This window comes from Cricetulus griseus, chromosome 3, assembly GCF_003668045.3.
Source record: "Cricetulus griseus strain 17A/GY chromosome 3, alternate assembly CriGri-PICRH-1.0, whole genome shotgun sequence".
Lineage (NCBI taxonomy): Eukaryota > Metazoa > Chordata > Mammalia > Rodentia > Cricetidae > Cricetulus > Cricetulus griseus.
In genome coordinates, this window is record NC_048596.1 from 166,703,739 (window position 1) to 166,729,023 (window position 25,285).

The 25,285-nt window shown below is 36.6% G+C and overlaps 1 protein-coding gene across 11 annotated transcripts in view; it reads left to right on the plus strand.

Moving 5' to 3' along the window:
- The window catches only part of Chd9 (chromodomain helicase DNA binding protein 9), a 231,300-nt gene extending 206,015 nt beyond the window's left edge, over positions 1-25,285 (plus strand). For 7 of the 11 annotated variants that reach the window (XM_027405565.2, XM_027405569.2, XM_027405567.2 and 4 more), the window contains 10 exons: positions 286-488; positions 4,234-5,121; positions 5,816-5,976; positions 7,060-7,332; positions 8,154-8,322; positions 11,474-11,613; positions 12,229-12,423; positions 15,766-15,894; positions 20,052-20,156; positions 21,860-22,729. In XM_027405565.2, coding sequence (XP_027261366.1) covers positions 286-488; positions 4,234-5,121; positions 5,816-5,976; positions 7,060-7,332; positions 8,154-8,322; positions 11,474-11,613; positions 12,229-12,423; positions 15,766-15,894; positions 20,052-20,156; positions 21,860-22,729 — 3,133 coding nt within the window. Of the gene's footprint in view, positions 1-285; positions 489-4,233; positions 5,122-5,815; positions 5,977-7,059; positions 7,333-8,153; positions 8,323-11,473; positions 11,614-12,228; positions 12,424-15,765; positions 15,895-20,051; positions 20,157-21,859 lie in introns of all 11 variants that reach the window. The other 4 variants (XM_027405561.2, XM_035442580.1, XM_027405575.2 and 1 more) reach the window with 2 other exon arrangements.

Consider the following 25,285-nt stretch of genomic DNA (forward strand, 5'->3'; position numbering starts at 1 on the left):
CAGGATCATGTAATTTTGTATTCCATGAATGTTTTCTCATTTAGTGAATATTTAGAAGCCAGTTAGCAATGTCTGAAGGAGCAGAGCAGTATGTATCAATCAAGTTATGAATGGATGAGTCAACTAGAATTTTAAAATTATTTTCAAGGCTAAAATGTGGATTTAATCCTGTAAAGTTTTTGGCACTACAAGTATTTTAACTTTGTGTTATAGTCATTATTTTCACCATTAATAAACATTTTAGTGATATGTATATTTTTTTCTTCTTAATCTGGTTCTCTATAGATGGACAAGGAGAGAAGAAGCTGACTTTTATAGAGTTGTGTCTACATTTGGAGTAGTTTTTGACCCTGACAGAGGCCAGTTTGATTGGACGAAATTCAGAGCTATGGCTAGGCTACACAAGAAAACTGATAACAGTTTGGAGAAGTATTTGTACGCGTTCATGTCCATGTGTCGGAGGGTTTGTCGTCTTCCTTCCAAAGAAGGTATGTATAAGGTTTTTCCCTCCTTTGTATAAATCAAAGAAACAAAATTTAGAAATTTCTAAGTTTTTAAAACCTGTTATTTCAGTGAGGTAAAGAAAATAAAAATACACAGCAAATTTGAAACAATTTTAAACCAACTATTTAATTCTAGTAGTAAATAGGCAGAAGGCAGGTGGGTCTCTTGAGTTCAAGGTCAGCATGTTCTATATAATAAGTTCCAGGCCAGCCATGGCTATCTAGAGAAGCCCTGGCTCAAACAAAAACCAAAGTAATAATGATAATAATAATAATATGTGCTGTGTCAAGAAAACACTGTACTCGGGGCTAGAGAGATGGCTCAGAGGTTAAGAGCATTGACTGCTCTTCCAGAGGTCCTGAGTTCAATTCCCAGCAACCACATGGTGGCTCACAACCATCCGTTATGAGATCTGGTGCCCTCTTCTGGTGTGCAGATATACACGGAAGCAGAATGTTATATACATAATAAATAAATAAATAAAATCTTTAAAAAAAAAAAAACACTGTACTCATCCACTACCTCTGGCTCTTATGGTCTTCCTCTCAGTTGTAACAGCACATATAAGACCTGTGCAATCTCAAGGCAAAACCCCAACATGGAGAGGGGAAACAGGCAAGAATACCCATCCCTAGCTAAGGAGCTTTGGACAACTGAGAGTTTTCTTTCAGGAAAAAACCCCTGATAGGTCTTCCATGCTCCAGTGACTGGCCATACATCTAAGAGCATAAGGGTAGTACAAACTGTATTTGGGAGGCTTTAGAAAAAAATAGAACACAAATTGAATAGGTACACAAGCAAGTAAAGATCTGGGAGAATTTTGGGTGAAAATGATCATAATACATTGAATGAAATTCTCAAAATCAATTAAAAATGGGAAATAACGTATGTTTAACAATAGCTTTATGAGAGGGAGAAAGGGAACATTAAAGGGTATCTTTTTTTGTAAACAGAGATAACATATTTTGAGTCCCTCTTATAAAAACTGTGAAAGGGATTGTTCACCTAATAATTTGTAGAGAATAAGGTCCCTTATTCAAAGAATTTTGGTAAGATCAGCTTAGAGAGGATGACAAGTGAGCTAACTTACTCTTCAGCTAAGCTGCTGTTCTGGGATGAATGTCTCCTGTGACGCCCAGAGAAAACGCTTGTTGCCATTGTATCAGCACTTTCTTTCAGCATATATTATGCTGTGTGCAGTCCTCCTGTTCTTTCATTTGTTTGCTGTTCATATGAGCCCAATATCTGTAGGAGTTGCTATTCTTCTTCCCCCAAGTGTGTTCTTTGAGATTAAGCTCATGTCATCAGGCTTTTAAACAAGCATTCTTACTCACTAAGCCATCTTGCCATCTCCCCTGTTATTGTTGTCATTGGTGTGTGTGTGTGTGTGTGTGTGTGTGTGTGTGTGTGTGTGTGTTGAGCAGGCTCTCACTGTGTAGCCTTGGATGGCATGGAACTAACTTTGTAGACCTTGAACTCGTAGAGAACCATCAGGGGCTGGGATTGAAGGCATGTATCTACCTCAACCAGCCATCCATTCTTTATTGATTATGATTCCTAACTACTAAATCCAATAGTCTCTTCTTTCAAAGTAAAAACTAAGTAGCTTACTAAAACTCCACATGGGTTTCTGTTTTTACTTTATTTCTGAGCAGATTTATTGTCAGGTTGCCAAATAATGTAGCAAATCTCTTGATTACCCAGTGTCAGGATATTCAGGGTAGTTTCAGTCTGCTGTTACTTCCATAGCTAACACAATGTAAGTACTAAATAAATATTATTCTCTGTTGTTCAGGAAATAATGACAAGGAAAACAGACTACCCATACTCAGCACAGATAACAGTTTTGCCTCCCAGATATGCTAGCTAAATCATTAGATACACACTGATTGAATCTAACCAGTTTTTTGTTTGTTTGTTTGTTTGTTTACCCCTATTCATTTTGGGGGCTTGATGCTTGTGTTGAAACAGGTTCTTGCCATTTAGCATGTCTGGCCTTGAACCCACTTATAATCCAAACTGTTCTTGCCTCATAATCCTCCTTTCTCTTTTCGTCATGCTAGGATTAGACGCATCACTACCACACTAGGCCTTTACTGACATACATTTGTTTTCTAGGACACCCATGTGGTACTTGAGTATCCTCATTGTTCCTCTTCATAATGGGACCTTAAAGTCTTTGAAAGTATCATCGGTCATTTTGCCATATTTCCTTCTAATTGGATTTGAGTTTTCATATAATTGGATTGTGTTCATTTTGGCAAGAGTAACACAAAACCATGTTGTGTCTCTTTCTTTTTTATTTTTTTGAAACAAGATCTTAATATATAGACCATGTGATTCATCTCATATGAATCTTCCTGCCTCTGCCTCCCCAGTGCTGGGATTAAAGCTGTGTGTCACCATGCCTACTTTGTTGTGTCTTTGTATAATGAGTTAATAATGCTGTGAAGTCTGTGCTGTCAGAACAATACTCATTTGAATCATTATTTGGTCAAGGTAGTTTATGATATGTTTTTCTACTTTATCTTTTCCCATATAATTAACAAATAACTTTGAGTCTCAGAAATCCTGTTTCTGCTCAGACTTTCAAAAATGTATTGATGGGCTGGAGAAATGATTCAGTGGTTGAGAACACTGGCTGCTCTTTCAGAGGACTCGGGTTTGATTTCCAGCACCCACATAGCAGCCAATAATCATCAGTAACTCCAGTTTCAGGAAATCCACCTCTTCGGCCTCCTGTGGCCACAAGCACACACATGGGTACACGCATGTGTATATAGGCAAAATAATACACACACATAAAATAAAAATAATAAAAAATGAATCTATTGGTTTTAATGCCTGCTGTATATTCAGTCTTGTGTGCAATAGTTTTTCTGTGTAGTCCCACTGCAAGGAAGAATTCTCCTTCATCTGGACTCATTTGTAGGATGCAATCTATAAACTATAATCCCAACACTTTATTTTTCTTTTTATTTATTTATATATCTATTTTTGTTTTTTTTTTTTTAGACGAGGTTTTTCTGTGTATCTCTATGAGTTGGTTCCTGCATTATTGTAATAAGACATTTTAAAAAGTGATTTCCAGATTTACAAAGATAGAACCTCATCAAAACTAATGCACTATGAGCTAATGCTGAAGCTGAACTCCTTGTCTCCAGTAACTTGTGTGATGTTTGCCTGATAGATGATATTTACCTTAAACATGAAAAATCCTCTTGTTGCTGGGTATAGTGGCATACACAGGAGAAAGAGGCAGTGAGGGCAGCCAGGGCTATGTAGAGATACCCTGTCTCAAAAAAACAATCAAAATCCCTTTGTAGGCTAGCTTACCCTACATTTGTTTTATTTAGTTTTAGTTTTTGCTTTTCAAGATGGGCCTTCTCTGTGTGACAGTCCTGGCTCTCACTTTGTGGAACAGGCTGACCATGCTGTCACAGTGATCCACCTGCCTTTGCCTCCAAGCGATTAAAGGCATGTGCCAACATCAATAGACAAGAGTTTCTTTATGGAAACGTACTTCTGAAGCAATCATATATTACTTACTCATTTTAAAATATAGATATTTTGTGTATTGTGAGTTTAGCAATTTAAAAAACAATTTTCATATGTGCAATTCTGGAAATTATAATGATATTGTATAGAGTTATATTTTTAAAGTTACCTTACATTAAATCTCCCATAGAGCATTTTTGAATTAATATTTTGGTCTTTGTTTCAATGTAGAATTAGTGGATCCAAATATTTTTATCCAACCAATCACAGAAGAGCGTGCTTCTCGGACTTTATATCGCATTGAACTCCTAAGGAAAGTACGGGAGCAGGCCCTTCGACATCCACAGCTGTTTGAACGCTTGAAGCTTTGTCATCCAAATCCAGACTTACCTATCTGGTGGGAATGTGGCCCTCATGATAGGGATTTGCTTATTGGTGCTGCCAAGCATGGAGTGAGCCGGACAGACTATCACATTCTACGTGATCCTGAACTGTCTTTTATGGCAGCTCAAAGGAACTACAGTCAGAGTAAGGTGGCTCATTCAAGGACTTGTGCCCCACTTTTACAGCAATACCAAGCAGCACTTTCTGCTTCTCCTCTTACCTCTTTGCCTAGACTGCTAGATGCTAAAAGTACTCTTCTAGAGGATGTAAAAGTTAAAAATGAAAACCTTAAGGAAGAGTCTTCTGAAGAAGAATCTATGTCTTCTGTGGAAACAAGGACACGAGTTAAATCTGAGCCTGTAAGTCCAAAGAACGGTGTTTTACCACAGGCTACTGGAGACCAGAAATCTGGTGGGAAAAGTGACACAGACAGACGCATGGTTGCAGCCAGAACAGAACCCCTAACTCCAAACCCAGCGTCTAAGAAACAGAGAGTCCACAAAAGAGGGTCAGAATCCAGTTCCGACTCTGACTCTGATTCTGAGCGCTCATCGTGTTCTTCCAGATCCTCCTCTTCCTCTTCCTCTTCCTCTTGTTCACACTCTCGATCAGGCTCTAGTTCTTCTTCATCCTCATCTTGTTCTTCAGCATCCTCTTCTTCCTCCTCCTCCTCCTCATCATCATCTTCATCATCATCTGAAGAAAGTGACAGTGAAGAAGAAGTCCAAAAGCGAGGTACATGCATAATTTTGTTAATTTCTGACAGTTTTTCAGATGCAAATGTATAGAACTTGGTTTAAATAACTGAAGCATGCTTAAAGTTGTAAGCTTAAATTTTTATGCTTATAAATTTTCTTACAAAAGCATGACTGGGGAAGCTAGAGTTATTTACATAATCCCTATTCTGTATTCAAGGCATTGCTAAATGGATGGACAGGAGAGTTTGAAGTTTTACATAATAGCTTACATTCTTTATGATTGCCTTAAATTTATTTACTGTTTTCCTCAGAACAAGTTTATTAATGAACAAATAAAGGATGTTATTAGGAACTACCAGGAATCTTAGATTAAATAGACAAACGAGTATCAGTAGAAGGATGTACTCTCACCTGAGTAGTCCTGGGTGGTCCTTTTCTGTGGGTGTCTACAGCAGGCAAACAGTTCAGGTACAAGAAAATGAGTCAGCACCAGGCTTGTTTAGGAACCTCTCTGGCTTAGAGAGCTTTATCTTCCACTTGAGCCAGAGTCCCTTGTCACAGTTCTCTAGGCATAACTTTCAGGGTTGCCAAATGGAGCATGTCCAGGTCTAAGAGTTACCTTATTTAGAGACTTGTGGAGTATTTAAGAAATTACAGAAGGTTGTAAAAGTATGCAAAGAATGTAAAAGTTTTATATGGGTTTTAAAGGTGATTATAATTGTTCTAATTAGAGGGAGCCCCTCATGTGAAAGCTTATGATGAAGAAAGTGTTGCATCACTGAGCACTACCCAGGATGAGACCCAGGATAGTTTCCAGGCAAACAATGGAACACCAGAGTCTGCTTACCTATTACAAGGTGGATATATGCTGGCAGCTTCATATTGGCCAAAGGTAAAAGAATAAGTTATTGTTGACATAGATCATTTAAAATTTTTCTGAATAGCTTTGATAGTAGACATTCTTTTGTTTTGTCTTTTGGTTTTTTTTTGGGGGGGGTTGTTTTTTGGTTTTTTTGTTTGTTTTTTGTTTTTTTAGGCCAGGTCTGGCTGTCCTGGCCTGGCTGGTAGACTGGCCTCATACTCCCAGATGTCTGCCTATATCTGCCTCTGCCTCCAGAATCCTGGAATTAAAGTTTGCACCACCACATCTGGCCTAATGGTAGATACTCTTTTATGAAAAAATTAGTCACTGACATTTGCAGCAAAAGTAAAACTTATTACTGCCTATTAAATGAGTTATATTTACATGTTTATGCTTTTCAGTGTAGCTTCAGAATGTTTAGAATGATGGACAGTGAATGCCTTTTGTAGTTGTAACCTACCAAAAGGTTCCTTTTAAATAGGTACATTCAGTGGTAAAAGCAACTACAATTGGATTACTATAATCCTCCATATGTGACTAGACTAGTACAGGGTACCGTTAGGAATGAGGTTGGGAAGTGAGAAATGGAGGACCCTGTTCTCCTTCTATATGTCTAAGTTGCTTTTTTTCTTTTTAAATAATGAACCTCTGTATTGCATTTGTTATTACAAAGAAAAAAAAAAGGACTACAGATATAGCTCCATTAATAGAGTATGTGCCTAACATGGACAGAGCCTCGGGTTTAACTGGGCACTATGGCACTCATCTGTATTATATTTCTTTAATTCCAGCAACTAGGAAGTGGAGATAAGAGGATCAGAAGTTTAGGGTCATCCTTGGGCTATTTAGTGTGTTCAAGGCCAGACTTTGTTGTAGGAATAAAATATTAAAATAATAAAAATACCTTTGTGGTATAATGCTTTTGAACTTCACTAAAGGGAATTTGTACTTGAATAATTTATAGAATTATAATACATATAAGAATATACATACATACTACCCACAGAGTTGTACCTGGTGTATGTAAGTCATCAGAGCTTTTAGATTATTTGATCTCCAAAGTTCTGGCCTAATTACTAAAAGAGTATGCCTTGTTGTTATCTGTTTTTGTAGGATCGGGTAATGATCAACCGCTTGGACAGTATTTGTCAAACAGTTCTGAAAGGGAAGTGGCCTTCAGCTAGAAGAAATTATGATGCTAATACAGTGGCTTCTTTCTATACTACAAAACTGCTGGATAGCCCAGGAGCAGCTACAGAATATAGCGAGCCCAGTGTCCCAACACCCCCAGCTGTTGCTGTCAAAGAAGATCATGAGCAGTCAACACAGATGTCAAAGGTGAAGAAGCATGTACGCGAAAAGGAGTTTACAGTGAAAATCAAAGACGTATGTGTATTTTTATTGCCCTAGGGCCTGGTTGCGATTGCGGTGTGCAGCATGCTTTTCCTGCAGATGGCTGCCTGCTCTTACTCTTCCTTCCTTCACATACTTGTTCCATGGTATTTAGATTGTTTCTCTTCTCATACCTAGGTTGTTCAAGTTGAATATCCCATTAAAGGGCTCATCATTAAATATGTCTCTCTTCTGAACAATATCTCTCTGCTGAACAAGATGTTTCTTTAAAAATATGACAATTTCTGTTCTGGTCTTTTTATACAATATTTATGTGGTATATCAGTGCACTTTCTCTCTTAAACATTTACTGTGCCCCATTATTATTTTAAGATGGTCTTTGAAACTTAATTTTTGATATCTAAAATATGGGTGATATTTAATGTGGAGGACACACATGTAATCCTAGCACCTTAAAGGCTAAGAAAGGAGCAGGAAGAAATTGAGGATAACTTGAGGGCACACAATAAGACCATATTTCATATATGAAAAAATGTATACGTGTACATATATATATATATGTATGGGTGATGTCCTTAAAAATGTCATGAAATAATGCACCTAGAAATATCTGTCTGAAGTTGAAAATGTTACAGCTATCATGTACTTCTCACATGAAAAAGTATGGTTTATATTCATCATAGAAATGATTAATGAGTTTTCCCTATGTTGATTTGTAAACAGGAGAACCTCGGTAGTATATCAGGGATTTTGCCTTCACTCTTTCTAAGTAAACTATTTTTCTTGATATCCTACAGTAAGATTTTTCTTAGCATTTTCTCTTAATAATGTTTTTGGTTTGTTTGTTTTAATAGGAAGGTGGTTTGAAGTTGACATTTCAGAAGCAGGGGCTTGCCCAGAAAAGACCTTTTGATGGTGAAGATGGTGCCCTGGGCCAGCAGCAGTACCTCACTCGACTTCGGGAGCTCCAGAGTGCTTCAGAGACGAGCCTTGTTAATTTTCCAAAATCTATGCCAGCATCAGGTAAATATCCAATTAGAAACTTTTTATTAACAAGATATTCCTTATCACTTCCAAATTTTCTTTTATAGACTTTTGAAATTAAAAATTCATTTTTTTCCTTAGTGTTGGAGACCTCCCTAACACCTGTAAAGTAGTCAGCATAATTTGACTTTTATTAATTCCTAGGATGTGTTTATATGGTGTGTGTGCGTGTGTTTGTGTACATGTATGCACACTGGAGATCAAACTAAGGACTTCGCTTTACCACTGAAAGCTCTGTTGGAACTTTAACATTCATGGCATTTTGAATCAGCAGTTTGGAGTTACCATTTTATCAAGTAGATTTTAACAGGTATAGTTAGCATTTTGGTACGACAATATATTTGTGCTTCAGACAATTTAAGTCACATGGTAATGGCTGTTGGTAGAAGACTACTTATGTCTGCATGACAAATCATAGCATTTTGAAAACAATTACCTTATTACTATCTTTTGCCTTGAATCTTTATTTCTTCTAACCTTTTGGCAACTTAAATCAACACGTTTACTGAATACATCATTTATGCCTTGTGCTGCATGCTCTTTGAACAATGAGGAATGCATTGGACTAGCTGGAGAGATGGTTCAGTAGTTAAGAACACTTGCTCTTTCAGAGGCTCTGGCTCACAACCATCTGTAACTCCAGTTCTAGAGGGATCCCTCCACCCTCTTCTGATCTCCATGGGCACCAGACATGTAAATGATTCACATCCATACAGACAGGCAAAGTGATGTACCCATAAAATAAAAATGAATAACAAAAAATATTTTAAATGCACTCAACACTGTTTTTGTCTTGTTTGACCTCCTTCTTCTGTGTTCTTCTGAAAGTATCAAGCATTATGAATGATGTTTAAGATCAGTTGAATCTCAAGAGTATTCATCAGCTTTACTTACCCCAGAAATAGAAATAGTTCTCAATTAAAGAAAATGAATGAGTTGATTTTTCTTTATACCTTCTTTATTTCAGAAAGCTAAGGACTCTACTTTAATAGGAACTAAGTCTGATTGCCACATAATACTTGGAAGAATTTCAAAACTGTTACTGTGCATGAGTATAGTGTGTGGGACTCCTACAGTTTGGGAATTGATTGCTGTTTTCAATTGATGCTATTTCTACCTTTTAAATTATAGATTATCTTAGCTCCAATAGCACTAGTTTGGTCTCCTGTGGATTCATGAACCATTCATGCAGTATAATTTTCTAGTTACTAGGTGTCACACATGTCAGACTTACAACTGAAGGACTGAGGCTATAACTTGGTGGATAAAGCATGTGCCATATAAGCCTGAAGATCAACCTGGGGATCCCTGGCATATCATAAAGGCTAGGCAGGTGTGATAGCCCACCTGGAATCCCAGAGCTTGTTACCTAGCAACAGGGATCTTTCGCGGAAACTGGCTAGCTATACTAGCCAAATCAGAGAGAGACCCTGCCTCCTTAACTAAAGTGGAGATCAATTGAGGAAGATATCCAGTGGCAATCTCTGGCCTTCACACACACATGCCATGTGTATGCACAGCTGCACACATGTGCGTCCATATCTACCACATATATGTTCCTATGCTCCCCTTGCCACCGGAAGAATATTGAAGGTGAATGTTTCTATTCTTGAAGTTTGTTTCCCAGATATGCTTTACAATGATAGTTTTGTAGTTAAGAGCTCCTTTGTTACCAATAAAACATGAAGACAAATGGAGATCAGCTGTGGACTCTCTTGCCCACCCTAAGTGGGTTTACTATTCCCACTCTTAACCTGAAAGCCCCTTTATAAGATATAGTCAGTACTTAGATCACTTGAAGGTTTCAGTGCCACTGCAGCTGAAGATATCCATGTCTTTGATGAATAAAATTATACATAGTGCATAGTAATTATATATAAAATATTGTATAGCAAATATAGTTTATGCAGTTATTACTATCATATGTTTATGTATTATGTCAGTACTTAACAATGTAAATTAGAGCCTCAGAGGATGTCTCAGTGATTAAGAGTGCATACAGCTCTTGCAGAGGACCTGTCTCTACAACTCACATCAGGCTGCCACAAATGCCTTAACTCCAGCTGCAGGGGCTTCATTGCATGCTTCTGAACTCCACAGGCACCTGCATTGATGTGTATACAAATACACACACACATAAACACACACACACACACACGATTTAAAATTAATAAAATCTTAATATAATGATAATATGTATAATACTATATATAATAGTATAATATAATAGTAATGGTCACACTAGTTTTAAAACTGTATAAAACTGTGTTAAAGTCGCAAGTATTACTATTAATACTATGTAGTTCTCTCAATGTTTTGTTATAATGCATTTTGACAATTGCAAATGTGATCTGTCTTCCTTCCTGGTCTTTTTGGAAATTGATTAACATTTTGAGCCTTCTATTGTCGATAAAATGAAGTAGTAGGAGAAAGAGATGTCACATTTTGTGGTGAATTAAATAAAACAGCATACAAAGTGGCAGTAAAGAGTTTATTACAAATTAGGGGAGGTAATACATGCCCATAATCCTAGAATGCAGATGGCAAACACAGGAGGCTTGTATGAGCTATTGAGTGAGAGACCTAGATTACAAATTTCTAAGTTTTTTTTTGTTTTGTTTTGTTTTGTTTGTTTTTTTCAAGACAGGGTTTCTCTGTGTAGCTTTGGAGCCTGTCCTGGCACTAGCTCAGGAGACCAGGCTTGCCTTGAACTCACAGAGATCCACCTGCCTCTGCCTACAAATTTCTAAGTTTGTAAATTGAGAAATTAGCATATTTTTAATACTAGAACATCTTACTTTAGGGTATAAAAGAACTAATTTCTTTTTTTTAAACATTTTTTTATGTGTATGTGTATTTTTTTAAAGATTTTTTTTTATTTATTATGTATACAACATTCTGCTTCCATGTATATCTGCACATCAGAAGAGGGCACCAGATCTCATAACAGATGGTTGTGAGCCACCGTGTGGTTGCTGGGAATTGAACTCAGGACTTCTGGAAGAACAGTCGGTGCTCTTAACCTCTGAGCCATCTCTCCAGCCCAAGAACTAATTACTTATACATTTAGAAAAGTTATAATATCCCATTTAAATTTTGAGTCATTATTTTGCATTTTTAATTTGATTAGGTACTTCCATTCAGTCAACTCTTGGTGCCAATGGAGTGATATTGGACAACCAGCCTATAGTGAAAAAAAGACGAGGAAGGAGGAAGAATGTAGAAGGCGTTGACATCCTCTTTTTAAACAGAAATAAGCCACCTAATCATGTAAGTAAACTTTTTAAAATTACTTAAACTTAAGTCTGAAATTCAGTCCCAATAAGTATAATTGCTATTTTATATTTTTAATAAAATAAATTAGGATATTTGTCTTTCATTCTTTTAAATTGGATATTAATAGAATTTAATACTGACAAAAAGTCATAAAAAGTTTAAGTTTAAAAGACTTGGCAGTGCCGGGTGTTGGTGGCCTATGCCTTTAATCCTAGCACTCGGGAGGCAGAGGCAGGCGGATCTCTGTGAGGTCGAGGCCAGCCTGGTCTCCAGTGCGAGTGCCAGGATAGGCTCCAAAGCTATACAGAGAAACCCTGTCTCAAAAAACAAAACAAAAAAAGAGACTTGGCAGAATTTTAGACACTACTTTCTTCTTCAAAAATAAAAAAAAACAAAAAAGACTCTGTTGAATATGAGCATGGTAGAGTACTTGTGTGACCCCAGGATTCAAAATGCAGTTTCAAGCCATCCTCGTGTTGTGAGAAATACATAACAAGACCCGAAGTGTTGAACTTACAGTGTTGAACAAAAGTTAGAATAATAAAGCATGAAAATAAAAATGCTATTTGATATTTTCTTCAGTTGTCTTTAGACTTAACCACCTCACAGCTTTCCACAGGGATAAACCCAGCACTGTCCTATACTCAGCCTCAGAGAATTCCTGATACAGAAAGTCCAGTTCCAGTTATTAATCTCAAAGATGGGACGAGGCTCGCAGGAGATGATGCACCGAAGAGAAAGGACCTGGACAGATGGCTTAAGGAGCACCCAGGCTATGTGGAAGACTTAGGAGCTTTCATTCCAGTAAGTATATTTAAAAATCCGGATATATTTTGTTCCTTTGATTCATCAAACCTATGATAATAAAGTACAAGTTCTCATCTGTTCGTGCTAAATATGTGTTCTGCCAAAGATTTACAAAAATTATCCGAAAGAAATAATTACCATCTAATTACAAAAATCACTTTAGGTCAGGTATGGTGGCACACACCTGTAATCCCAGTGCTCAAGAAGAATTAAGTTCAAAGCTGTTCTTGTTTAAAAGAAAAACCTTACGATGTAAAGTACTTTATCATACCCAGTAAAGGTTGTATAAAACTTCTAACCCTTTTTTCTCAAGAAGTTTATTTTAAAGTAATAATAAATACAAAGTAATAAAATTATTGAAGTGTGAGTTTGCCTACCATGACACTTATTTTTAGGTTTTTTTAGAGACAGGTTTCTCTGTGTAGCCCTGGCTGTACTGGAATACTCTTTGTAGAACAGGCTGCCCTCGAACTCACAGAGATCCACCTGCCTCTGCCTCCCAAATGCTGGAATTAAAGGTGTGCGCCACCACTGCTAGTTAAAGTATTTCATAAAGCAATTAAACTACTGAAATTTTAAATAAATAAATAAATAGTTCAAGGCCACAGAGGAGGAGTTTGTTAATCAAAGATATGAGTCACTATATTTAATTTTCATTGTCTTTGTCCTCTGAAATGCTGCCTATTGTCTTTTTGCACATGCCTTCCTCAGTCATAGAAATCTATTGTTTGCTTTTTGTACATTTTACCAGACAGTAACGTACCACATATTTAAGTGTAACATTTCTGTGTACTTTGTTTGTGTTTGTTTGTTTCTTTGTTTCTTTGTTTCTTTGTTTGAGACAGGGATTCTCTGTGTAGTTTTATAGACCAGGCTGGCCTCAAACTCACAGAGATCTTCCTGCCTCTGCCTCCCGAGTCCTTGGATTAAAGGCGTGCACCACCACCACCCAGCCTTTTCCGTATACTTTTTAAGGCAAAAGAGAAAAGCCATACTCCCTACAGTGAAGGTAGCAGGTTTATTTTATCTGCCTCTATTGTGAAGTTCATATGGATTACATCAGGGAAACTGTGCTCTACCAAGTAGGCTTCTTGAGAACTATGCATTATTCACCTGATGTCCCAAGCTTCTGCACATGAGTCCTTAAACATAGAATAGTATCTGCCTACCTGTAAATTTGTTGTTTTTTCAAGACAGATTTCTCTTTGTAGTTTTGGCTGCCCTGGAATTCACTCTGTAAATGAGGCTGGCTTTGAACTCACAGAGATATACCTGCCTCTACCTCCTGAGTGTTGGGATTAAAGGTGTGCACCACTACATGGCTTATTTTTTTAATCTATGATTTTAAAAATTTTAAATTTTGAAAACTTTACTTGCAATGTGAAGGGAATGTAGTTATTACTATTAAAATTATTAGAATAAAATTATTTTCCTTCTTTTTTCATATGAAACAACTAGATAATCTTTATAGTATTTCTCTTTATCACCAAGAAACAGCCTAGTAGTCTAAAACAGAAAGCCTTAGTCTTGGATTTTGGATGCCTTACATATCCCTAGTTTGTGAAACAGTTTCCACAAATTCTCAATCGTTCCTTTAATTCCTTTCTATTTTATTGTCAAATCCTTTTATAATTATGTGAATAGAGATTTTCCTTATAACTACACCAAGCTATGAAAATGAATGTTGCAATTATGAAACCTATGAAATCATAACATATTAGAAAATAATATTCTTTTATTCAAACAACATAATTATATTGTATGACACAACTAAGAACTAGTTACAATTTCAATAACTAAAGACAGAAAAATAAAAATGAAAAGTTCTTACCCATGTGGCACTGTTTAGCCTCCAAAAGGATTTTCGTACCTTTTTCTTATCATTGTAAATAAGATTTTATTAGCTTTGTCTGTAGTTAAATAGTTATAAGGTGACCTTAGAATGTAACAGAGATAAGGTGTGCATAAAGTGCCATGAATAGAAAGATTAGAACCATTAACTGCCTAGGCATAGTAAAATATATGGAGAAAGTAAGAAAGTTGTAATAGTAAATAAGAAAAATCTAAATGAGCATTGACTCCTTGAACCTAAGAGGAAGGTATTCCAGGCATTGTAGAACAATCATGAACATTAAAAGATGGTATGCAAATAGAGCTATTCACAAAGTAGTGACTGATCCAAAGGGTCCAGAGTATGGCAGAGAACAACAGGAGTAACTGTAAAGAGAAAAGATGAGTTTCATAAGCTCAGGCCCAGCCAAAAAGTTTGAGCAATTGATTTGTTGGAATTTTATGATTGATTGGAAATAACTCCAAACATCAAAGCCTTCCTTGTCCACAACTTAAGAGACAAATTTGATGCAGAGGTTTCTTTTCATCTTTATTGCCAGGTACTAAGATTTGGGGTTTGTGGCCTTTATTTTTATTTGTTTGTTTTTGAGATAAGGTCTTTCTGTATAGCCCTGGTTGTCCTGGAACTCACTCTATAGACCAGGCTGGCCTCAAACTCACAGATAATCTACCTGCCTCTGCCTCCTTAGTGCTGAGATTAAAGGTGTATGCCATTATACTCAGCCTGCTTTTTTACTTCATAGCTGAATGACTTTGAAAAAAATAACCTCTTCATGTCTTGATTCACACTATAAAGATAAGACCTTTATTATTATGAGAATTACATGAGAAGAAAAAAATAAGAAAGATTAAGAGGAATGAATGTCCCTAGCACAATTATGAATTGTTGTAGCAGGAGTTGGTGGCATACACCTGTAATCTCAGGATATACAAGTCAGAGACAAGAGGGTCACCAGTTCAAGCACACCCTTCATTCGGAATGAGATCAGGGTCAGCCTAGGCTATATAAGACCCTGCCTCAAAAACAAACAAGTTAATAGTCTTAGAACAGAGGGAGTCTGAGGAGTTTTCCTGGAATTTACTAGATGAGAAACTTACCAAATGAAATGTAAGTGATGGAAAATAATAGGCCATTTCAGAGGAAACTGTTCCATTAGCACCAGTGGACCACTCCAGGTGTCAGGTGTCACTCTGTAGGTTTTCTGTGGCCTTTAGGGAAGAGCTGGCAGAGGCTCACTGCAGGAGTCATACTTCCATATAGAAACATAATTGTGATCATCACAGAGACCTTGAGTATATTTTCAAATATAAAATTAGGAAAAAATGTAAAACTTAGCTAAAATATTGAAAGTTTAAAAATTTAAGCTGACTAGAGAGAGAGAGAGCTTTCAGCTCATGCAGGGCTAAGCGCCCAGGTCAGCTCATGTGCATCATTCTGAACAGTTTTGAACAGAGGCACCAGCTTCAAAGTGTTTCTTGGTGTTTTAGAGAGTGCAGCTTCATGAGGGAAGACCCAAACAGAAAAGGCATCGATGCCGAAACCCAAACAAACTGGATGTCAACAGTCTCACTGGAGAGGAACGTGTACAGCTGATTAACAGAAGGAATGCAAGAAAGGTATCTATGTCTCTTGTTACCCTTTCACATCAATGCCGCATTTAAAGAAACTGGTTGCACTATGCATTATTTCCTAAGAGACTAGAATAGGTTGAATCTAACACATTTGTAGAGAAAGACATACATGATAATTTTATGTAGTCTAATATCAAATCCAACATTATTGATCAAACTAATAAATGAAATAAACAAGCCATTCCACAATTCTGGCCTTGCAGTGTTGTTGCATATGGTTGTGCATGTACAGAACACTATATCTCAGGCAGTAGTTCTTTTCAGGGCATAATTTTGTTCCCTCAGGGGACATTTGTTGCTGTCTGGACACAAGTTTGGTAGCCACACTCAGCATGATGGGGAAGGGGTGAGAAGGGAGAAAATGCTACTTTTCTCTCTAAAGAAGAGGCCTTACTTCTTGCAGAACCGAGGTACCAACCCAAATGTCTTTTGCCAAAAGATGAGCCCCTTATTCAAAGGGGCCCCTTTACATTATCATAATAAATTTACTGTATTTTTTATCAGTGTGATTTTTGTCAGATAACTCAAGTTTACCTTGTTTTCCCAATTAGGCATATTGTATAATTCCCTGATGGAAATAAAGTGTTTCAAAATTTACGTTCATAGGTGAATGGAACTTCTATGCTTAGTTTGTGCTAACTATTCACAAATTATTCATAGTTGAGCCTTTTTTTTTCTTGTTCAGATATTATTATTAATATTAACTTTGGTAGGTCTACCAAATAATCATTTCTAGTGACATTTTCACAGGTGTGTATCAAATTCACCTCTGGGGGCTGGAGAGATGGCTCAGAGGTTAAGAGCACTCACTGACTGCTCTTCCGAAGGTCCTGAGTTCAATTCCCAGCAACCACATGGTAGCTTACAACCATCTATTATGGGATCTGGTGCCCTCTTCTGACATGAAGAGAGACACATGAAGGCAGAATACTATATACATACTAAACAAATAAACAAAAAACAAATTCACCTCTGTATTACCCTCCTTTGGTTTGGCTTACTCCCAACCCCATTGATATATATACTATCCCTAAATAGTCTCCTTCTACTACATGAAATGCTATCTTAAGAAAGTTGAGCCAGGCAGTAGTAGCACACGCCTTTAATCCCAGCACTTGGGAGGCAGAGGCAGGTGGATCTCTGTGAGTTGAAGGCCAGTCTGGTCTACAGAGCAAATTTCAGAACATCCAAGGCTACACAGAGAAACCCTTGCCTTCAAAAAACCAAAAAGCAGGAGGGCAGGCAGGGCAGCCTTGGGAGATGGTTCAGTTGGTAAAGTGGTTGCTGGGTAAGTATGAGGACCTAAGTTCAAATCCCCATCACCCACTTAAATGTCACATGTAGCAAAATATCCCAGGAGGACCCCAGGGATCACAGGATATTCAGTCTAGCTGAATTGGTGAACTCCAGGTTCACTGAGAAAATCTACCTCAGAAAATAAGATGGAGAATAATTTAGGAAGACATTTGAGGCTGACCTCTGATCTCCACACATTATGCACAAACATGTGCACATATATCCATGTGCACACACAAATACAGAAATGTCTTTTTAAATCAAGTAAAGCTAACTACTATAGCAAATAACCATAAAAAAGAATGTCAGAATTACATAGAACTTATGAGGTTAAAAATTATTACAATGCAAATAGAATGAATTGAATAGACTAGAGGAAGTAGTCAGAGAAAAACAAAAGAAAAGAAGAATCTGTTAAATAAAAGGCAAAACAAGCAAAAAATAAGAGAAGAATATTTGGAAGGAGAAGAAAGAACAAGATATTGAAAAAAAGTATTATATAGTTGAGCCTCTCTAAACAAACAAAATTTTACATTACTGAACATTTTAATTTGTCTCAGCCAGTTTGGGGTTTTTGTTTGTTTGTTTGGCTTTCTTTTGCAGGAGTTGTGGTTGATGATTTTGTCTCCTGTATACTCAACATGTAACTTAGGATGCCCTTGATATCACGATCATTTTGCCTCTGCTTTCTGAGTCTTGGGGTGATAGGTGTGTGCCACCATACCTCGCAGCTTCTTAGCCAATTTTAAGGGAAGGAATGCATTTTGTTTTTTTGCTTTTTAGTTTATTATGTTTAATACTAAATACTTGTGTGTGTGTGTGTGTGTGTGTGGTGTGTATACAAAGGTCAGAGGACAACATGCACATGTCAGTTCTTTCCTTCCACCATGTAAGTCCTGGGATTTGAACTCAGGTTGTCAGACTTAGCACAAGTGCCTTTTTCTGCTGGGCCATGTCTCTGGCAGCAAATATTCTAAATGTTAATGTTGTAAAATTCCTGGAATTCTGCTCATTTCCCTTGAGTTGTAGGGTTCTCTTTAGTCCCTAAGATATAGGGATAGGTTGATGAATTACTTAGAAAAAGAAACTTCCTAATAGATCCAGTTAGTTTTAGGAAAGGAGGTTATATTAAGCTGTGTTATTTTGTTTTGTTTAAAACAGGGTCTCACACGGTAGCACAGGCTGACCTGGAACTCATTATGTAGGTTGGACTGCCCTCAAACTCAGGGTATTCTTTCTGCATTAGCCTTCTGGAGATTGAATTACAGGTTGTAAATCCACTTGACCTGAAGCTTAATAAAAAGCAGAGTGCAACAGAAATCACAGAGACTAGAGAATATAAGGAATGTTAGATGAGAATGCTTATAGGTATGGGTTATACAATGACTATAATAAATGAATGTACATCCTATCAAGACATATATTTATCAGTTGGGGATGTAGCCAGTGTTAGAATGCTTATGTAGCATTCACAGGTCTCAATTGAGTCCCTAGTACCACTCAAGAAAAAAAAAATATAATGCATATGTTTTCAAGGGGGTATGGAAAAAGGAACTGCTCAAACACCTTTTAGACGGCAAAGAGACTAAATTGATAGGTCAAAATCATTGATCTAAATATTAATTTGAATCTTAAATTTTTCACATACAAAAGATATTTATAATTTAGTAGTATATAATTTAGTTAATATGCATAATGAATGAAATAAAAGTATGGAATTCTGAAACCTAGGTTTGACTCCTCTTGACATTATTAGATGGCTTGAGAAAGCTAAATATAACTTCTGTGATGCTCGGGTCCTTTCTTTTGAAGATAGAAATACGATCTCAAAAAGATGTTCTGAGAACTCAAAGTATACATGCAATGCTCTTAGTCCAGTATTTGACTTATTAAGCCAGATAGTATTGTAAGACACTTGAATCATTTCATTTCATTTCCATCAAACAGTTTGAAGAAAATATTATTATCACCCTATTTTATAGATCACAAAGGAGATTTACTGGTTTACCTAAGTTTCCATAGCTTGGAAATCTGACTCCAAAGGGTATACTTTCAGGTAGGCTAGACTGACTGTCTTGCCTTTTAAGTGCACTGTGAATAGTACTTCTTCATTTTTTACTCCAGTTATTCCACTTAAAATGTCTCAAAAAAGAGGTTTACATCATTTCTATTTCAGTTCATTCCTATCACTGTGACAGATACTGTGACCAAAAACAGCTGAGCAAAGGAAAGGTTTGATTTCCAGTTACAGGTTTATCATCAAGAGAAGTTAAGGCAGGAACTCAAGCAAGAATGTGAAGGCAGGGCTGCTTGTTATTCCACAGAGTTATCCCTGACCAAGCATCTCAAACCCAAGGAACTACAACAGAAATTATGGAGGAATGCTTCTTCTTGATGGTTCAGTTCTTGCCTGCTAACTTGGAGGCTCATACTCAGCTAGCTTTTTTATACAATGCCGAATCACCTGCCTAGGAAATGGTGCCACCTACAGTAGGCTGAACCCTCCTACATTAATTATTAATCAAGACCATCCTTCCGTGTACATGCCCATTAGCCAGTGCAATCTAGTCAGTTCTTCAATAGAGATTTTCTTTGTCAATTCTAGGTTGTGTCTGCCAAGATGATAGCTAAAGATAACCAGAGGACAAAAGCAAATAAAGCTATTGTGTTTATATAGTAGTTCAGTAGTCTGTGTAGATTGGAGTAATTCTTTCTGATGTCATTATACAATTGTTAAAGGTTGTTCAAAACATATATTTTAAAGAAATTCTATATCAGAAATCCAATAAATAACTCCTCACTTAATAGTGTTAACTGTCTAACTATCTTTGTTTGTTTGTTCACAGGTTGGAGGTGCATTTGCTCCCCCTTTGAAGGATTTATGTAGATTCCTGAAAGAAAATTCAGAATATGGAGTAGCTCCTGAATGGGGAGATGTCGTTAAGCAGTCTGTGAGTGTATTAAAATCACACCATTTTAGAGATTAGAGTCACTTGATGATGTCTTGGGTTAAACGTTCTTTTCAGAATAAGAATTTCATACACATGTGACAATAGCTTTCAGTTGACAGTTTTTATTTTTCAGAATGTGTAATTGATGATAGGGTTGAATGTAGAACCAGAAATGCCCATTCCCACCCACACACACACTTTTCTTTTTTAAGTTCAAATATTGTTTGGACAGTGCCACAAAGAAAATCAAGTAGGTATGCAAAGAAATTTATATAATAATATTCATCATAGACAGGGTCTCTGTAGATAGTCCAGATTGGCTTTGAATTACAATCCTGCCTCAACTTCCTGAGAAGTATATCTTAGCTGGATGGTGGTGGTACATGCCTTTAATCCCACTCTGAAGGTAGATCTCTGTGAGTTCAGACCAGCCTAGTCTACAGAGTGAGTTCCAGGATAGCCAAAGCTATATAGAGAAACCTTGGCAAAAAAAAAAAGTACACTTTGAACATTAGCAGCACTGTGGCTGAGTGATAAGAGAAACATGGTTTCATTCTGTTTGTATTATTATTGTACAATCTGCAGTGAGCTGTAATGCTTTTAAAGAGAAAATGAAGTTGACCAATTAAAACCAAACAAAAAGTAGTTTCATTAGATTTCTGCTTAAACTACTTCCTACGTTTGCACCTCCCCACAGATCAGTCACTAAGCTTGGTTTAAAATATACACTTTTGGGGAACTTAGAGGCTTAGTTGGGAAAGATATAACACATCTCAATCTTTATACATTACATAACGAAGTGAAAATATTTAGGCCATGTTTTATTTCATTAGCTTATATTACTAAAATTTATGTGGCTACTAGAAAATTTTAGCTATGTGTGTGACTTGCATTGCATTTCTACTGGACAGTGCTATTGCAGAGGTTATAAGATAAAACTTTAGGGAGAATTACATGAAAGCAACACAGATGGCCATTTGTCCTGTACTTAGTCACTCTATCAGCAGGTACTACTGCTCTTCTCAGCCAGGTGTTAATCCCTCATCTTTCTTCCTTTTTTTTATGCTCATTACCAATATGTGATTATGCACCAAATATATAACCAGCTATTTTGGATATAATATAAATTCATGAAGCCTCCTGCCCATCAAACATTTACAGGTGATAGATGTATACATAAGCATCAAAGCCTCCATGGTATTCTGATAATAATGAATAATAATACCTTTCTCCTTTTTTTTATATATTTTTTGCCCTGGCTGTGATCCCAAAGTGGACGTCAAGATTGGTTTAAAGCATCTCAATTTAACCTCAACCTTTTGCTTATTTTCCCTGTACTTCCTGTGTTGCTTTCCCAGATCAGAAGGATCTGAACAAGTGGTAATGTGCACCAAGAAAGGGTTATAAAAATATGCTTGGTAACATTTCTTGGATCTTAAGTTTTCTGGCCTACAAACTTAAGCTTTATAATATAAAGAAAACTAAATGCCTCTTTCCATTCTCTTAAGATTATAAAAAAAAAAAAAAAAATGGAAGCAGGGTGATAGCTGGTTGAAGCCACAACTTAGATTACAGTTATGTCTTTCATAATTATTTCATATCAATATAGAATAAGTTTATACATAGCTACCTCTTAATAGGGTATTTGATAAGCTGATTTTATCTTCATGTAACTGTTATTAATGAATATATATTTTCTTTAGGGGTTTCTTCCAGAAAGTATGTATGAACGCATTCTCACTGGTCCTGTTGTAAGAGAGGAAGTAAGCAGGCGGGGGAGAAGGCCTAAAAGTGGAATTTCCAAGGCTACAATAGCAGCAACTGCTCCTGCCAGCAGTGTGCCAGGCAATCCTTTGTTGACCAATGGATTACTTCCAGGTGTGGATCTTACAGCTCTTCAGGCCTTACAACAAAATCTACAGAACCTTCAGTCATTGCAAGTGACTGCAGGGTTGATGGGCATGCCTGCTGGTCTTTCTTCTGGAGGAGAAACTAAGAACATGGCTGCTATGTTCCCCATGCTACTGTCAGGAATGGCTGGATTACCAAATCTTCTAGGCATGGGAGGACTCTTGTCAAAGACTACAGAATCTGGGGCTGAAGAGAAAAAAGGAAATGACTCTAAGGAGCTAGAAGGAAAAAAAGAAAGGACAGAGAGCCAAAGTTCAGAGAATGGAGGAGAAAGCTGTGTGTCGGGTTCTCCTTCAACGTCCTCCACGGCTGCATTGAGTCCAGCTGCAGCTGCCAAGCCCATAGCTCTTAACCCACTATTGCTGTCTAACATACTTTACCCAGGGATGCTGCTCACTCCAGGCCTTAATCTTCATATTCCAACATTGTCTCAGCCGAGTACTTTTGATGTACAGAAAAACAAAAATAGTGACTTAGGTTCATCTAAGTCAGTAGGAATAAAGGAAGAAGCTTCCAGAGTGAGAGATCAGGAAGAGAAAGGAGGAACTGAACCTAGTCCTTTCAATGAGAACAGCACAGATGAGGGTTCCGAGAAAGCTTCTTCCGGCTCTGATAGCACATCATCATCATCTGAGGACTCAGACTCAAGCAATGAAGATTGATTGGGGACTCTGCACTTCATCCTAAACTGACTTTACCTTTTCTTTAATTACTAACTGTAAATATCCCGGTGTTGAGTGCATCAATAACTTACTGACAGAACATTTCAGTTGTTTGTTTAGAAGTGCAAACTGCTTTCAGAGACGTTTTGCATGTCCTATTTCTTAAGATCCCTAAGTTTCTGAACTTGGATGTACTATCAGATACATACACGTATAAAATTACAACAAAAGGCATTATAATTTTGTTGGGGGTTAATTTTATGAAAATGATGCTCAATAAGAGTTGTATATTTAATATATTTGCAGTGAACACAGAATACTTTATGCATATTACTGATTTAATTTGAATATAGTTTTACAGCCTCCTTGACACCTATAATTTACAGATCAAAACTCAGCAATAATTTGGGCAGCTAATGAATGTCATGAAAGCTGTAGACTCTACATCACCACCCATTGCTTTAATTACATAAAATGCTCTAGTGTCGTGATGCACTGCTGAAGTTTCCAATTCAGGTACAAGTGTGTTTTAAAGAAGAGATAAGTTTCCCAATCAGCCAATTTATCTGGCTACCTGTTACCTCAGCTGAGTTAGTTTAGGAAGTTTACATTCGTTTCTAATTCTGTACTTGTTTTCAGGGGTTTTTAAACACATCCTATATATAATGTCAATCTGGTGAGGAACATGACTTGTATTTTACTGTGCTTAACTCAGAAATCAGTAAAAATGAAGTCATAAAATAATCATGTGTCATATGGCTTTGGCACCCTGTACACATACATTAAAACTTTTAAAAGTTTGGCCTCCTATTACAAATAATTATGTCTCAGATGAATAATGTCTTGTTTCCAGGGTTCAGAAAGGCAAACTCATGAAATGCCACAGAGAACTTTCAACACAGCACCCTTCACATAAAAGAAAGTGTTTGTTTGCTTTATGTATAGGTTTCTGTTTGTGTCTTATGTCCTGGAAATATTCCAAAATAACAGGTAATAGTAGTCAAGTAATATGCAGGTAGTATGAATTAATTGAGTTTCTAGGAGTAAGAAGACAGCATGTTACCCAGAATCAGTGTTGGGCTATCAGTTTATAATAAACACTGAGCTGCCCACTTTGAAAATGCACTTTGACTAATCTCAAAAAGATGTACAAACTATACCTATGAAGTCCAAGGCTTCTGTTCTGTTTCTTATAATCCTTTATCATGTACAAGTTGTCTGGTATTTGATTTGTGATATCATTTCTCCTGCTAAAGCTGCTATCATTCTGACACGGTAGAGGTCCAAGGTTTACCTTTATACACATCAGAAATAATTAGAACGGACTTAGACATTCTAAGGAGAGATATTAAATATTAGCATTTTCCTGGTGTCTAAATAAATCATGGTAAAGTTTGCAAGGTATTAATTTTTGGAGGAATACCCCAGTTCTCTCCTATAGGAAAACTACCTTGCAGTATGTTTTAATAGAGCTGTTGTTTGTCATGGACTAAGTGATTGTACTGGGGTTCCCAAGACCTTTACCAGTAAATTATGTTTCTGTCTGTAAAAAACGTAACCCATTATTAGACAATGTTATATGTATTTACCAAATTATATGAGTTCCATTGGGATTGTATTATTAATTTTTGTATTTTCTCAAATTAGTACTTTGAATTGATAGTTCTTTATGCAATGTCTTAGCAATAGTCACTGTAATGCCCATCCTGGAGCAGTGGGTAGTAAGTAATCCTTCATCATGAAAATGATATATTACATATTTAGTGTGTTCCCTTTGCAGTATTGCACTTTTGTTTAACTAGAACACACCTGTGAGATAGCCAAAGTTTTTCAGACAGTTACCTTGGTTTGCAAGTGGAGTGTTTCAGTGCCACCCATACCCTCCTTCCTCTAGGTCTACCCATATGATCTTTATTCCTGTCTTTCCCAATTAAAAGAAAAAAAATGAAGTTAAAAAAAAAACTTGTCATTAAAATCTAATTTATAGCAAAATCTATGAGATAAAGTATTTTCCTAATAATGGTCTAATAAATTTGGTAACACCCTAGTGATTCTCTTTCTATATATAATAAGGCAGTTACAGTTTTCAAAGCATAAAGGCTAATGTTAACTTAAACATTCTCTTGGGTTTCAAGACACTTCTTTGTAGATTAATTAGGGGAAGATTGTCCAGGTGTCAGCTAAGAAAAACATGCAGATATGGAAATGTAAAGTTAAGGGTTATAAAAGAAGTCAATGGAATTACATAATACTGAAGTTGCAGTTGAAAGGGTATCCCAGTATGTGTTGATAGTTACTGAAGGAATTAGAGCTGGTGTTGCCTTGTATTTTAGCCCTTGTTTCAGGTTTTATGATTCAAGTCTTAGTCCAATTTTTCTTTTGGACATTTGCAATATTTACCAGTTGTGTTTTGTGTAGTCTAAACTTGCTTTCTGTAGTTGAGCAAAGGTCTTAAAAAAGTCATTTGTAATTTATTAAATTACTTTCTATGATGTTCTATAGAGCAAATGGAAGTTTAATTATTTTTTATTAAACATATTCTTTGACTACCCATGA